Here is a 17,899-nt window from a genome sequence, read left to right on the forward strand (position 1 = left end):
AATCTGAGGCTCCATGTAACCTACTAACTTCTCTATCACTCCGACTTCGTGACGGGTGAAGGTTGTCTGAATATTTACATTCAAATTAGGGTGTAGCATAACATGTTTTCCCAGATTTATTTCGTCGAATTGTATATTCTCCAGTTTAAAATCCTGTGCACGGCGTCAAGTTTTCAGGTTCAACTTATTCATTTGTATCGTTTGTATTTTGTTTTGTTTACACAGTAACATGAGCTTAAATCAACTTTAACCTCGACAGGTGTAGTCTGTTTATCCCATGCCTCTTGCTGTAGGGACGCTTTTAGATTTTGAATCGGAGCATTGCATAACATGTTGTACTGACTGATAACGTACGTTTTTAGGTCATCTCGTCACCGTCTACATTCGTGTAAAGAAGATTATAAAGGGTACAGTCGAAACGAAATTTTGTTCATTTTGTTACCGTCTCGTAAACTGTACGGACACAATTCAAACTCGTAAAACTCATCTCATGAACGTAACATACAGTTATCGAAATGCCACCTATAATTTTCTTAATGGTTTTCATATAAAAACAACAACCGGAAGAAAGCCCTGCAGGTAAGACGAAAAAATCGTACCTGCTAGACCTATTGCAGGATTTGTAATATTTGAAATCGACTTTTGTTATTCTTTCTAAACAGTTTATCTTTTCTCGATTGTCTTTCTTGATACTACCTCACTTTTGATACTTACTTGCGCGTTCGACCCTATTGTTAATAATAGGAACGCTCACTGTTAGGCGACATGTTTTATTCGAGAGCGCACGTCATCGGAATCGGTGCACAAGTAACAATCAGATAGTACTTAACACGCGTTACGTAAGATGGACATAAGCTTCAGATGAACCAAATATACAACAACTATGAAGGTTTTTGAACCTTAACTTTGCCGAGACATCATATACATACCAACATATGAACAGAATCATAACCGCAATTCGAATTCAAAACTAGGACACAATATCCACAAAGGAAATATTTACACGGATACTCATGAAAAAGGACAGGGAAATAAGAAGCAGTAGAAACTCGCCCTTCCGGATCACCTGGTCAATACGTTAACATTACGGTATTATTTGTTCTTATTTTCTCAAACCTAGAGAAGAAAAGAAAATAATTCTTCGCCGTAAAGGATGCAGAAAATGCGTATCACCATGCAATATGCTACGTACCTTTGTCAGAATGTTGGGTGAATCTAATAATAGATTTATGATAGTAGCTGATGGCTCTTAACAGAACAGAGGCATTATATAACTTACCTGTGCATGCGAGCAAACGATATGATAATCACGTGGTCCGTGCTGATCGACGTAAAGTGGGACAACGCTTAAGTTTCTTTTCCAAGATGAAGGCCTTTTCAATACTCATGCAAAACCATCAGAAAATTTCAAGGTCTTTTCCATTATGGCGACAGGGCATCCTACATCGCAGGTTAGTTTTTCAACAATATATATGTGTATTACATTAATCTAATCAAATGCAACAATATTATGACATTCACGCCAGTTTAGATAACTTCAGTCAAATGGATTTTAAATTGTCGTCCATCGTACGTAAAATCAATGTTTGGTCAAATGTCACACATTTTGAAGAAAAGGAAAAAGAATAAACTTAATTTGCTAAGTCTTCGAAAATATTATTTGACACTTGTGCCACACTAATTCCAGAAGAAAATACAATAATGGGAATATTGGTTTCTCTTTACTAAATTATTATCACCATTGCCGAAACCACAGGGAGAACCAGGGTTATGGAAAACATAAGTCGAGATTGAAAACAAGTTTCACACAAAATAACAGTAACACATATCTACATATTTTACAATTTTCTTTGAACAAATACACACAAATATGTTATGTCATACCGTTGTATAGACAAACTGAGGTACATACACTCAAATCCAACTTAATATAAGTGTCATATCATACAAAAATACAAAATGAGATACACGCGCTCATATGAATAAACAGTTTCCATAGCAAAGAAAGTTATACAAATAAAATATTCATTAGAGCTCGAAAAGGCTAAAATAAATAATGATAGTAATGGTAACACATTACCACACTTTATGTTTGTAAACAGAGTGGTAATGCTCATTCAGCGTAGTTAGGTACATATATTACACCACCACAACGGTGTAGTGAGGGACTTTAAAACGGCCTCACTTTTACAGCATTCTGTTAACACACAGTATGTTACACTCCAGTGTTCTACGTGAAATTTTCTTGAGCGGTGTATGCTATGTCGACACACTGTGTGCAACACTTCACCATTAAAGTGGGGTACATAGTAGAAATATCATGTGACGTTGAGATTAGATTTGCTACGCAGAAACCGGTGTCGACAAAGTGAGGTAGCTGAAAAATGTACCTTGCTTTATTTTATACATACATACATACATATATTGGTTAACAAGAGATATAGCAAAAGAGAAAAATAACATCTTTCATAACTAAAGTCGAAGATTTATCACATGTATAGTGACATAATTACAGAGATCGAAATCGTTAACGCTTCCTTATGAATAATAAACCATAGCCTACATAACCAAACCATGAAATCATTTACTCTGGGCGTGATTTCATTTGTTTTGTCACGTGTATGTAAGACTATTTCCTCGTGAATCTCTACAAAATTCAATCTCTGGAAAAACTGCTATTTCTCAGTTTAAAAAAAAACACCGTTACTGTTATTCTCTTTGCTTCATTCTGAAAGAAGATAGTAGAAACTGAATTATACACATGAACTTATAGATAATTACAGATTGTCTTTTTAAATCAAATTGATGGCAGGATATTTGACAGCAATATACTAAGTGATTAGGTAATATAATAGCAACATTTGTACAAACTTCGGTATGCAGCAATTGAATTTTCAAATGAATATCTTATAAGAATTATAAGAAACATCACTGACTGAATAAAAGTGAAATTTATTTTTTTTTGTGATGACCTCAATTCAAACATTATTTTCCCATAATTAGTATGTAAAATAAGTTAGAGTCTGAATGATCGAGTAAATATGCACCAAACATATAATCACTTATCTGATTTTGATGATAACACCATAACTGAACTTGAATTATATCAGTACAATTACACTTGTGCACAATGTACACATCAGTATGAATAAACAGCCATTTACAACACAATCCCGTTGTCTCTTTAGAATACAATTTATATCATAATACTATGTATTGCCTCTCTCTATTTTGAGGAAATTTGAATGTACAGTTTATGAGTCAGTTGATCATGTAGTCTCAACCTGGTTATGTTGCACATGTTTATATTGGTGGGTTCTCCATGACCTAATCCCTGTTATACTCACGAATCGCCAAGTCGTTGCCATGAATATCATTCTGACGCGAGCTTTAATATAGCGGCCATCGTTCCCGTTGATGATGATAATCTATCTTTGTGACATATTACAATTCACATTTCTCCGCTCCAAGCCAGTTTGTCGGCAATGTCAGAAAGTTGATAAAACAGTAAACTATGTGACATTCTCAATCAAGTGATCAACTTCAAATGTAATATCACAACTAAATATTATCATAAGTCACATGGTATTGTCTCCTACCTTTACTGTCTAATTCTACAGAGAATGATATATAAATCTGAAACTTCACTTAGAAGAAACGTATTGACAACTTCGGTTCTCGTTACTTGTCGTAGGCGTCTCAAAGATTTTAGTATTTTTTATATTTACCATTCAGAGACAGCTATAGCAACTTTTGGGTATGTACACTAGGAATCAGTAAAACAACTTAAACAAAGCATCAACAGAAAAATATCAGACACATTCTGCATACCGATGCGAATCTAAAGAAATCTTGACAAGAGAGTGGATGAACAATCATCGATGACTGAAAGGAGCGTTAAGACATTGTGAGGGACCGTTTCGAACAAAATTGTGCAGATATTAAAGTTTAATCAACTAAAAGAGAAAAATGTAAGAGTTACAAGGATACCATTGCATTACATTGAATTAAATGGCTGCATTTGGAATGTATATCAAAAATTTATATCACGAAGATTAGATATTGCTAATCCATTGATAGAGCCAAATGATTAGTTGAATACGGTATTGTTGGGGCAAATGTTTAAAAGTTGTTTGTTTCTGGTATACTTTTATCCTTAAGAAATTCTTAGATGTCATTTTGGATATTATGAGCATTTTGAAATTAAAAACTTTTACTTCTACTAGTACCGGTACCGAGTTTCGGCAATATTTCAACACTTAGCAGCCGACTTAAAAAAGCGATAGTGGATGTATGACATGAGTCAAAAGGACACGTGTACTATGACCGTCAGGTCAAGGTGTCCTCTTTAACATCACTAAGTTCACGTGAACCTCTTTGGTGTTGATAACTATGTTTTATTGACACTTTGTCAAGCACTTTTATAACCTTGTATCATCTCCGACAAGAAACTTCTTTTATGCGATTTTCAGGTCACAACATGTTATCTTTATCTTTTTTAAGATATAAAATCCTGTTTTTCCTTTTTTCAAAATTGATACCCCAAATGTAAGAACTAAAATAAGGTTTTACAAAGAAAAAAAAGTGAAAAAGGCACACGATATTATATATACATTTTTTTTTATCTCAATTAGTGGGTCGATTGCATCAAAGCAAACATTACAACAACAGTTAAACAACTGTTGGACCATTATTCTGACTTTTTAAAAATTAATCAAAGAGCCGTTATTTTTATTTTTGATACAGTTTTTGTTTCTTATCTTTATCTTTTGAATAGAAAATCTTATCCCATTTTTGTTTGTAAAAAAATAATTTCTGTTTACATTTAAAATGGAAAACACGTGTATTGGGTTTGAACGCACTACCAAGTTTAAGTACTTCAAATGTGATGGCGCCCATCCTCAGTGTTCAGCCATGGATGCTAAAGCTTTTATCCAGAGAAGGTGTCTCTGTTACAGGCAAAGAGAACATGAAAAAAAAGCGCTATGTTAAATATTTAAAGAAAATACCTACAATGACAATAAAAAAAATGACAACGATGTATGCGATGCAAAATGTAATTATGAAGGCGAAAAAACTGGTACAACTCCGTCAAATAGTAAATGTCTTGGTGTAGATGACCTTTTCTATGCCCCAGCCTCACATCGTAATGTAGTATATGTTGCAAATACATGGAAAACACAATAAAGATACCAAAAAGAGCAAGGCACCAGTTATTGTTTAATTATCATATCTGGTATTCTAAAAAGCTAGGGTATGCTCTAAGCATTTCGTTGGAAAGGATTAGAATACTGATGTCACAGTGACTGTTTCCAATAAGGATAAATTAACATGCCATATGAATGACAAATCTACATACATCAGCAATGATGTTTTGGGAATCAGTTGTGATTTGTGAGACGACATTACCTCTCTTTTATTTGAGCTCAAATGTATGGACAATGGCGATATGATAGCATGGACAGAATGGAGCAGCGATCAGTTCGAGAAGATCCATGCTGCTATTGTCAATTGTCCAGATATATTCCATATACAAGGAATATCAACTCAGAATGCATTGTTTATGTTTTGGATAGAATTAAAAACAGATATTTCTTTTACCCAGATAGTTTCTTTGTTTAAAATTCACAAATGAACTGTAAGCAGAATATTCCAAATCATGTGTAAGGTTCAGAAGTCAACATTTGTACCATCCCATCTGTGACCCTATCATTTGTCAAGGGAACAAGCTCGAAGCCACAACACAAACATTTTTTAGTAATAACGAGCCCATCATCCTTGATGGAGATAGCAGACAAGATATTAAAGTCTTTTTAAGGATGATAATTAAATAACAGTCGTCACATACAGCCGCTGTTTTATCTTATCTTGGTAAATATTTTTTAGAAAAATCAAGACGACATAAGTTCATGAATTTAATGTGTTAGATTCCACAATCACCAGAATTTCAAACGCAAATCATCAATGCCGAAAGGTGTATTGTACGTCATAATCACTAATGCACTTTACCTCTGGGTTTCGAGTTCGAGACCTAGTTGCCTAGTGGTTTTTTCTCACGTTGTAGCATTGGCATTGAAATTACAAAAATGTTCATAATCTGGTGATACATTTGCACCAGCAACCTTAATGATTGAACTTGGTCTCTCCAATGTCCAGTTATATCCCTTGCCCATGTAATGGAAGCATAAACGAAGTAATGTGAAAATTGAATAATATTTAATTTTTGACCAATAAGAAGTCAGCATTTGGCAGTCATTTTGCTAACAATTTCAATTTTTGTGTGTCAAAATGATCGCTGCCCTTCCAGTTTCGTCCTCCTAGGAAGACGCTAAGTGATGTTACATCATGCAACTGTTTCGTCGTTCTAGAATGATGCTAAGTGATGTTACGTCATACAACTGTTTCGTCGTTCTAGAATGATGCTAAGTGATGTTACGTCATACAGCTATTTCGTCGTTCTATAAGGATACTAAGTGATGTTACATCATACAACTGTTTCGTCGTTCTAGAATGATGCTAAGTGATGTTACATCATACAACTGTTTCATCGTTCTAGAATGATACTTAGTGATATTACATCATACAGCTATTTCGTCGTGCTAAGATAATGCTAAGTGATGTTACAGCATACAGCTGTATAGTGATGTTAAAGTATTTAATGATGAAGGCAACCGAGGGAAAATCATCGAAAGAAAATTCAAAATTAAGATTAAGTAGGTTGTACCTAAACTTTCATGAACCTCACTGAAGATACCTCGGTGTTAACTTAATTATCACCATAGATATTCCCTGACCATTTTCTACTTTGTCTTATTGATAATATATATGTAATATACGACTTATGCTTTTCCAGACATGGAAACTACAACATGAAGCGATATTCGACAATGGTGGACAGTTATGACGACAAATTCGGAAGTGGCATGTATGCAGCCAACGGTTACTCACTGTATCTCAGCCAGTCCACCATTCTTAGATGCATTGGTAAAGAACATTATTTGTTAATACACCCAAGCAAACCAGAAGCAGCCTGTGCTGAAATATATGATATATTTTTATTGTTGTTATTGATAAAAGATCACTCAAATTCCAGCTTTCGTTTAGAAAGTGAAAGCTAGATCGTTGGAAATCGATTTTAACGTACGCGCGTTCCTCGATAATTTATATAAAAAAAAATCCACATCGGCTTAACACAGAAAAATACAAGAAGAAAGTGACACAGCACTAATTCATCCCAAGTTTTTTAACCCCTTATGGATACTTATTTGGTGAGAAAGGAAAGTTCCATTTGATTAGGTGACTACGACATGTACTAAAATACAAATATTTCACATATCGTTTGCGTAATTTTTTCAGAAGAGATATGTAAACGACAAAGCGTACACATGCCGATCACGATAGCAGATTTCGGGACAGCGGATGGACGGACATCTCTCAACTTATTAAACAATGCCATTAGTAAGTTGATAAAGCACCATAATAAAACAATGTATCAGCCGTATTCTTAAATCACATCAAATATTGTATACAGGGTAAGAGTGAACTGTTTTATTGTCGATATTTTATTTTTTTATCATGTTATATTTTTTTTTGCGGTGTGATTTTACGCTTTTAAACCTCTTATGTTTTTCAGAGTTTTGTAAGCTTTTCACCCTGTTATTTATTTTTTTCAGTGTTTTGTAAGCTATTTACTATTTATTTTTTCAGTGTATTATAAGCGTTTTACGCTGTAATTTATTTTTCCAGTGTTTTGTAATCTTTTTACCATTTTTTGGGTTATTGAAATGCCACCGATGCGTTAGATATTTGTACATACATCATAATTGATGCCAACAAAGAAAATAATTACGTCACTGAGACAATCGTAAAAAATCAACTAACATGAACGAAATGATATCTTTATATATCTCCCTACAACAGCCACAATACAGGAGATGTCCGGGGCGGCCAAACCCGTCATGATATACCACGAAGATCAAGCAACCAACGACTTCAACTTGCTATATCGGGTTATTGAAGGTAACCGATTTTCATTATCACTTTCGATACATGTTCGGGAGGAGACGTTGTTGGACAAGAATTTCAATAAAATGTTTTTTCCGTTATACATCTTTCACACTTATGAATCTTTCATAACTTGACAATGTCTTTATCTTATATCATAAAACACGGGAAGAAACGAAGATGTTTTACGGCCAAAGTTTAAGCTTCTTTTTTAATCTAATTTCATAGTTCAGTTTAATCACATTGTAGTATACACAATATAGATTCGAACAATAAAACAAACATATCTTCAGGCACATTCTACATACTGATGTCAATCTAAAGAAATCTTGACAAGAGAGTGGATGAACAATCATCGATGACTGATAGGAGCATTTAGACATTGTGAGGGACCGTTTCGAACAAAATTGTGCAGATCTAAATGTTTAATCATCAACTAAAAGAGAAAAATGTAAGAGTTACAAGGATACCATTGCATTACATTGAATTAAATGGCTGTCTATTTGGAATATATATCAAACATTCATCATATCACGAAGATTAGATATTGATAATCCATTGATATGGGTAGTTTCTTTCAAATGATTAGTTGAATACGGTATTGTTGGGGCAAATGTTTAAAAGTTGTTTGTTTCTGGTATACTTTTATCCTTAAGAAATTCTTAGATGTCATTTTGGATATTATGAGCATTTTGAAATTAAAAACTTTTGCTTCTACTAGTACCGGTACAGAATTACGGCAATATTTCAACACTTAGCAGCCGACACGGTCTTATGTTGTGATGATTAATACAATAGATAAAAAAGCGATTGTGGATGTATGACAGGAGTCAAAAGGACACGTGTACTATGACCGTCAGGTCAAGGTATCCTCTTTAACATCACTAAGTTCACGTGAACCTCTTTGGTGTTGATAACTATGTTTTATTGACACTTTGTCAAGCACTTTTATAACCTTGTATCATCTCCGACAAGAACGTCTTGACTTCTTTTATGCGATTTTCAGGTCACGACATGTTATCTTTATCTTTTTTAAGATATAAAATCCTGTTTTTCCTTTTTTCAAAATTGATACCCCAAATGTAAGAACTAAATAAGGTTTTACAAAGAAAAAAAGTAGAGAATTCAAACATTCATTGTATGGATGTACACCTCCTCTTATTAGTCAATCAATTCTTACACGTTGTATCAATTAAGGTTCAGCATACCATCAACTGAGTGTTTGAATTAGTCTGAATAAAATACCGTGAAAAGGAGGTGTTACATAAAGGGTGAAAAAGGCACACGATATTATATATACATTTTTTTATCTCAGTTAGTGGGTCGATTGCATCAAACATTACAACAACAGTTAAACAACTGTTGGACCATTATTCTGACTTTTTAAAAATTAATTTAAAATTAATAATATAGTTTTTGTTTATCATCTTTATCTTTTGAATAGAAAATCATATCCCATTTTTGTTTGTAAAAAAATAATTTCTGTTTACATTTAAAATGGAAAACACGTGTATTGGGTTTGAACGCACTACCAAGTTTAAGTACTTCAAATTAGGTGATGGCGCCCATCCTCTTAGTGTTCAGCCATGGATGCTAAAGCTTTTATCCAGAGAAGGTGTCTCTGTTACAGGCAAAGAGAACATGAAAATATGTCCAAAGCGCTATGTTAAATATTTAAAGAAAATACCTAGGCCGGACGACAATGACAATAAAAAAAATGACAACGATGTATGCGATGCAAAATGTAATTATGAAGGCGAAAAAACTGGTACAACTCCGTCAAATAGTAAATGTCTTGGTGTAGATGACCTTTTCTATGCCCCAGCCTCACATCGTAATGTAGTATATGTTGCAAATACATGGAAAACACAATAAAGATACCAAAAAGAGCAAGGCACCAGTTATTGTTTAATCATCATATCTGGTATTCTAAAAAGCTAGGGTATGCTCTAAGCATTTCGTTGGAAAGGATTAGAATACTGATGTCACAGTGACTGTTTCCAATAAGGATAAATTAACATGCCATATGAATGACAAATCTACATACATCAGCAATGATGTTTTGGGAATCAGTTGTGATTTGTGAGACGACATTACCTCTCTTTTATTTGAGCTCAAATGTATGGACAATGGCGATATGATAGCATGGACAGAATGGAGCAGCGATCAGTTCGAGAAGATCCATGCTGCTATTGTCAATTGTCCAGATATATTCCATATACAAGGAATATCAACTCAGAATGCATTGTTTATGTTTTGGATAGAATTAAAAACAGATATTTCTTTTACCCAGATAGTTTCTTTGTTTAAAATTCACAAATGAACTGTAAGCAGAATATTCCAAATCATGTGTAAGGTTCAGAAGTCAACATTTGTACCATCCCATCTGTGACCCTATCATTTGTCAAGGGAACAAGCTCGAAGCCACAACACAAACATTTTTTAGTAATAACGAGCCCATCATCCTTGATGGAGATAGCAGACAAGATATTAAAGTCTTTTTAAGGATGATAATTAAATAACAGTCGTCACATACAGCCGCTGTTTTATCTTATCTTGGTAAATATTTTTTAGAAAAATCAAGACGACATAAGTTCATGAATTTAATGTGTTAGATTCCACAATCACCAGAATTTCAAACGCAAATCATCAATGCCGAAAGGTGTATTGTACGTCATAATCACTAATGCACTTTACCTCTGGGTTTCGAGTTCGAGACCTAGTTGCCTAGTGGTTTTTTCTCACGTTGTAGCATTGGCATTGAAATTACAAAAATGTTCATAATCTGGTGATACATTTGCACCAGCAACCTTAATGATTGAACTTGGTCTCTCCAATGTCCAGTTATATCCCTTGCCCATGTAATGGAAGCATAAACGAAGTAATGTGAAAATTGAATAATATTTAATTTTTGACCAATAAGAAGTCAGCATTTGGCAGTCATTTTGCTAACAATTTCAATTTTTGTGTGTCAAAATGATCGCTGCCCTTCCAGTTTCGTCCTCCTAGGAAGACGCTAAGTGATGTTACATCATGCAACTGTTTCGTCGTTCTAGAATGATGCTAAGTGATGTTACGTCATACAACTGTTTCGTCGTTCTAGAATGATGCTAAGTGATGTTACGTCATACAGCTATTTCGTCGTTCTATAAGGATACTAAGTGATGTTACATCATACAACTGTTTCGTCGTTCTAGAATGATGCTAAGTGATGTTACATCATACAACTGTTTCATCGTTCTAGAATGATACTTAGTGATATTACATCATACAGCTATTTCGTCGTGCTAAGATAATGCTAAGTGATGTTACAGCATACAGCTGTATAGTGATGTTAAAGTATTTAATGATGAAGGCAACCGAGGGAAAATCATCGAAAGAAAATTCAAAATTAAGATTAAGTAGGTTGTACCTAAACTTTCATGAACCTCACTGAAGATACCTCGGTGTTAACTTAATTATCACCATAGATATTCCCTGACCATTTTCTACTTTGTCTTATTGATAATATATATGTAATATACGACTTATGCTTTTCCAGACATGGAAACTACAACATGAAGCGATATTCGACAATGGTGGACAGTTATGACGACAAATTCGGAAGTGGCATGTATGCAGCCAACGGTTACTCACTGTATCTCAGCCAGTCCACCATTCTTAGATGCATTGGTAAAGAACATTATTTGTTAATACACCCAAGCAAACCAGAAGCAGCCTGTGCTGAAATATATGATATATTTTTATTGTTGTTATTGATAAAAGATCACTCAAATTCCAGCTTTCGTTTAGAAAGTGAAAGCTAGATCGTTGGAAATCGATTTTAACGTACGCGCGTTCCTCGATAATTTATATAAAAAAAAATCCACATCGGCTTAACACAGAAAAATACAAGAAGAAAGTGACACAGCACTAATTCATCCCAAGTTTTTTAACCCCTTATGGATACTTATTTGGTGAGAAAGGAAAGTTCCATTTGATTAGGTGACTACGACATGTACTAAAATACAAATATTTCACATATCGTTTGCGTAATTTTTTCAGAAGAGATATGTAAACGACAAAGCGTACACATGCCGATCACGATAGCAGATTTCGGGACAGCGGATGGACGGACATCTCTCAACTTATTAAACAATGCCATTAGTAAGTTGATAAAGCACCATAATAAAACAATGTATCAGCCGTATTCTTAAATCACATCAAATATTGTATACAGGGTAAGAGTGAACTGTTTTATTGTCGATATTTTATTTTTTTATCATGTTATATTTTTTTTTGCGGTGTGATTTTACGCTTTTAAACCTCTTATGTTTTTCAGAGTTTTGTAAGCTTTTCACCCTGTTATTTATTTTTTTCAGTGTTTTGTAAGCTATTTACTATTTATTTTTTCAGTGTATTATAAGCGTTTTACGCTGTAATTTATTTTTCCAGTGTTTTGTAATCTTTTTACCATTTTTTGGGTTATTGAAATGCCACCGATGCGTTAGATATTTGTACATACATCATAATTGATGCCAACAAAGAAAATAATTACGTCACTGAGACAATCGTAAAAAATCAACTAACATGAACGAAATGATATCTTTATATATCTCCCTACAACAGCCACAATACAGGAGATGTCCGGGGCGGCCAAACCCGTCATGATATACCACGAAGATCAAGCAACCAACGACTTCAACTTGCTATATCGGGTTATTGAAGGTAACCGATTTTCATTATCACTTTCGATACATGTTCGGGAGGAGACGTTGTTGGACAAGAATTTCAATAAAATGTTTTTTCCGTTATACATCTTTCACACTTATGAATCTTTCATAACTTGACAATGTCTTTATCTTATATCATAAAACACGGGAAGAAACGAAGATGTTTTACGGCCAAAGTTTAAGCTTCTTTTTTTAATCTAATTTCATAGTTCAGTTTAATCACATTGTAGTATACACAATATAGATTCGAACAATAAAACAAACATATCTTCAGGCACAGAAGATGAAGGACAAGATAGACTCAAGCTATCCTCCAGTGTTTTCCAGGCTGCAATTGGTCGTTCAATGTACGAAGAATGTCTTCCAAACAATTCAGTAGATCTGGCATTTTCCTCCATTGTAGTGCATAACTTGTCACGAAGGTCAGTATAATTCAAATTTACAACTATCTGCTGTGTATTCAGAATTATATATGTGATGTACGCATTTTGGACATAACAAAAACGTTAACATAAGAGATGTTTATTATCTAGAAAACTTTTTATACGTTTTTCTTTTTTTAGTCAATCTGTTATATCAACTGAACTGCCGTATAGTAAACGTATTTCTAGAATATCACTATGTAGATTTCTTGTATCCTCTCACTTAAAACCACGTATTCGTTAGCTATCGACATATGTGATATGTAGACAACTTAACCTGGGCAAGCAGGTTTGTTACTACCGAGAAATGATAAAAATACATGAGGGGAAAAATTGTCCATTGTTGCTTATGTTGAGATTAAGGTAAACGACAGATAAAAAAAGAGTTTAGAAATATCAATGAACATGTATTATATATGAACATAGAAGGCGTTTCAAATGCTTTCCTACAGGTACCTGTTATAGTTATCTGCTCGATACATTAATCATCACAAGAAAAAAAACAAGCTGTTGGAAGTTCTTGTCGCTATACTGTCAACCAATCAACCATCCACATGATTTCCTACTAAAGTACGAACCTTCAAATTATTTTGCATGTCCAGACCGTGCCGAATAGAGGGAGGAACATTGTCTTGTGATGGTAATGAGAAGGAGAAGGCGTTGATAAAAGAGCAATCTGCAAAGGACTGGGAAAGATTTGTCTACCTACGAGGAAAGGAGCTAAGTCCAGGTATCGACAATAAGGATTTGATAAAACTAACACAGAAATATCAAATGAGGACATATTTGTCAGTAATTCATTCTGTTTCTTGAGATACAAAAATAGAATTGTTGTTAAAAAGTTCTTAAGTAAGGGAGAAGTTTGCTCGAAACCTGAGACATACAACATAATAAGACTAGTTAGAAGGGAAGTAATGTTTTCTGTTTCCCGACCTTCCCTACCTTTTTGCTACCGATCATTTTGTTTTCAACATTTTACAATCTCCGGGTTGATTTTGCTAATGTTTGTTGGCGATCCCCGGCAGTAGTAGCGCCATGAGGCAAATTAACCTTGAGACACTTGAAACATACATATTTATACAAACCGATGTGAAACATTCTCTTGACACCTACGGAGGAAAATAGCGTTTGCCATGCCGTCATTGGTTTGTTCCTGTAACGTACGCACTTACCTAAAAATATCATGAACTTAGATGAGATCGGGTGTTCCAGACAAGTGATATTTACCAATCTTCTATCTGTTTATTTTTGCATCCCCTCCCGTAAACAAGTTGAAACTCAGCATTTGACAGAAATGTTTTAAAATCCCTCCCTTCCTACCGACCGACCGACACTAATTTATTTTCAGAAACAGGAAACGCAGATTTTCCCCTTATAACACGTGGTACTGTTTGAAAGCAGCCTCGTTTTTTTATGATGCGGAAAGCCTATATCCATGTCATATGAAGAGAGTGGTTGTCAATTTTAATATTGTTGAAGAGTCTCATATCTTAACTGTTACATTATTACACAGGCGGTTATCTGGTGGTACTGAACTGTGGTGTTGATAAGACAGGTAAAAATTTACATCCAATATCGGGTGGAATGCCTCGACTAGGGAAGCTGCTCAATACCATGCTTCAGGATGGATTGATAACACAGGTGAGAAGGATGTCATACTGATAACTCTCATCATAACACAGGTAAGTAGGTACAAGTATATCATTATAAATATGACAATGTAACACAGGTGTGAAGGATGTCATACTGATATCTAGGACATCATAAGACATGTCAGTAGGTATGTCATATAAGTAAGAAAATGTAAAACGGTTGAGAAGTATTCTTGCTCACATATACAATTTGAGTATTCAGTTGTGCTTTCACAGGATCAATTCTGATACGTAATGCAGGAGCATACCAGGAACATCAACGTCTCAGTATTTTTTTGTGTAGTGTTTGATTATGAGTTATAAAGATGTTTGTGTCCAGTACGTAACTTGAGAGCTGACGCTAGAGTCTGATTCCTAGTGTTGTAATTTGAGAGCTGACAATAGAGTCTGATTCCTAGTGTTAGATCATGTGCTATATATAGTCCTTTGTTTTTTGTTCAGTGTGTGACTTAAGAGCTGACGTTAGAGTCTTATTCCTTGTGTTATATCATGAGGTAAATATTAAAGTTTCTTGTTTAGTCTTAATGTTAGATGCTGATCTGAACAAGAGGCCCACTGAGCCTGCCCCGCTCACGAAGAATTTAATGATAATAAAAAATAGAATCGAAAGGCGATATATTCAATGAATTTTAACCAATTTCCACAACAAGCAGCTTCGAGGAAGGTTATCTAAAATTGACCCCAGTGATTTGAATATGGATCAAATTCATGCCTTTGTTTGGCTTCATCCTATCAACCTACAGACCAAATACCATGCTTCTAGGGACTTTGGTAGATGAGACGCAGTCATTTAAATTCATAAAATTTGGCCCCTGTGACTTTAAAAGTGTGCCCATCGGGTCAGGTGAGCTAAACCTTTTTCATGTCCAGTTGTTCAGGATTTGAGAGCTGACACTAATGTTAGCTGATGAGGTGAGCTGCTACACTGGTGTCCAATTCCTAATGTTGGATGAATAGGTAAACCAGAGGTCCTGGGGTTTTAAGTCATAAACGCACAACTTTTCATTTCTTTAGAAGCAAGATATTGAGGTATGGGATGGTGATCCAAATGAATTATCGATGGTGCAAAGCAATGATATAAAAATGAACTAAATCTCCTTGGGGTTAGATTTTCTCCTTTTTTCTGGCACAAGGGGACCAAAAAATTGTTCTTTATACAAAATGATTCTCTTCATCCAAACATATTTCAGACCAATTTTGGACAATATCCTGAAAATCGAGAAATTGACAGATTTTCCCTGTAGGACCATATCCCTCTAACCCCAGAGGACCGAAACCCACCAGTTATAAAAAACTGATTTCCCTTTACTAAAGCAAGCTTCAGACCGACCATTTTTTTTTTGTAATATCCTGCAATTCTTGAAGAACAAGATTGATTTTAAATAAATTGATCGATTTTCCCTATCCCCTTTAGTCTTCGGGGGCTGAATTCTTCTGTTTATGCGAAACTGATTTTTCTTCACCCAATGATGTTTCAGACCAAAATTGATTTAAATTATATCAGTTCTTCATGAATAGCTGGTGTCCGATGCCTAATGTTAGATTACGAATTGCATGTTTATGTTTCATGTTCAGTGGTGTTGGACTGAGAGTTGACACTAGTGTCCAATTCCGTTACAGGAAGAATTCCTTGATGCTAACTTTGATGTGGATATATACAGGACAGAGGAAGACCACAGCCGTCCATTTACACATGGTGGCATGGCGAAGCAATTAGGTTTAGAGCTGGTATCCGTTCGTTCATTCATCAATACATTGCAACATCCTACATTCGATATTGTAGATAAAGGTACTCTCATTTCAGTAATAATTACCATAACTTTAATATGCAAATACAGCACCTACACCCATCTTTGTATCCCAACAACAAAAGATTAAAAAAAACTTCCTCTTACCTTTATGGCTGCCGACGAGTGCGGAGGTGTCTGAGCTAAGTGCTTTTCTTACTCCTTCTCTTCGCACTGCCATTGTCGTTTGAGTATATCGTTACTAAATTAGTAGTATATAAACCCATCTCCCAACTTATACTAAAAGGATAAAGAAAACACCTAAGTACATCATGAAAATTTGTTTTACAATAAAAAAACATCTAATTAATAACATTAACTTTATATGAGGGAAAGTTGAAAAGTAAACTATTGTGATGTATTTTATCATATATACATGATCAAATCAAGTTAGAATTAGCATTTTCATTTTCACCCAGGATATCGTAGTATTAAATGGGAGGGATAACAGACCAGACGTTCATAAGGACCGTAAATTAGATTCCCCTAATATCAACATGTGTTATTAGTGCTAAGACTAGTAGCAAGACTTTTGGATTTATATGTCGATGTTTGGGATAGAATATCTATACATTCTTACCTTAATTCATATTCCCTACAGGTTCAAATCCAGTTGTCTTCAGAACACAATCATTAAAAGAAGTAGACAAAAATCATAAACATATCAATATAAAATCACCTGTCTTTTGTTATAGATGCAGCTGCAAAAGCAGAGTATGCCGAGAGAGTGGTGGCAGGTATAAAGCCGTGGTTCTATCACGTGATCTACAACGGGCTGTCTGAAAAGAGACCACATGAAGAGAGAAAACAGTTGACTGATCTCTACTTCGACAGAATGAGGGCATTTGCATATGACAACCATGCTGGCGGGACAGAAATACCATTGGTGGAAACAGTGGTCAGGAAAAGGCTTTAACATATAAATCAGGGAACTTGGTATACGATGCCTATACCAATATTATTACTAAAATCATCATAACTCAATAGTTAGTTACATATTCTGATTATCTAACTAAAACAAGTATCAACATAATAAGCAAGAAAGCCAACTGCACCCTAGGCTTACTGATGAGGCACTTGAAGATCTCAAGACTATAGCACATACCACCCTACTGAGGCCAAACCTAGAGTAATATGATTCAGTAAGATATTTTCATGGGTTGAAGTGGAAGTTGTAGCAGAGCCAAAGATTAAAGATACAGCTAACATTCCTGATCAAGTAAACAATCTGAAGGACATTTGAGCAAATAACTTCTTCACTCAACATTCCTCCTCCAGCAGTACTTTCTCAATGCATAGGCCCATGTTTAGATATAGTTTCT

General features: G+C 34.7%; 1 protein-coding gene across 1 annotated transcript; it reads left to right on the forward strand.

Annotated features, from left to right (window-relative positions):
- The first annotated feature begins 1,397 nt into the window (after window positions 1–1,397).
- On the forward strand, window positions 1,398–17,672 carry LOC132544394 (uncharacterized). The gene is made up of 13 exons (XM_060207977.1): window positions 1,398–1,451; window positions 6,854–6,984; window positions 7,357–7,458; window positions 7,921–8,019; window positions 10,811–10,865; window positions 11,546–11,676; window positions 12,049–12,150; window positions 12,613–12,711; window positions 12,991–13,138; window positions 13,741–13,868; window positions 14,652–14,779; window positions 16,411–16,579; window positions 17,273–17,672. Exons 2-13 carry the CDS (start codon window positions 6,870–6,872, stop codon window positions 17,491–17,493), a joined length of 1,497 nt encoding a protein of 498 aa, XP_060063960.1. The 5' UTR covers window positions 1,398–1,451; window positions 6,854–6,869; the 3' UTR covers window positions 17,494–17,672.
- The last annotated feature ends 227 nt before the right edge of the window (window positions 17,673–17,899 follow it).

The sequence above is a fragment of the Ylistrum balloti genome, unplaced genomic scaffold (assembly GCF_031769215.1).
Source record: "Ylistrum balloti isolate Yb309-2 unplaced genomic scaffold, AGI_CSIRO_Ybal_v1 Utg369796, whole genome shotgun sequence".
In the NCBI taxonomy this organism is placed as follows: domain Eukaryota; kingdom Metazoa; phylum Mollusca; class Bivalvia; order Pectinida; family Pectinidae; genus Ylistrum; species Ylistrum balloti.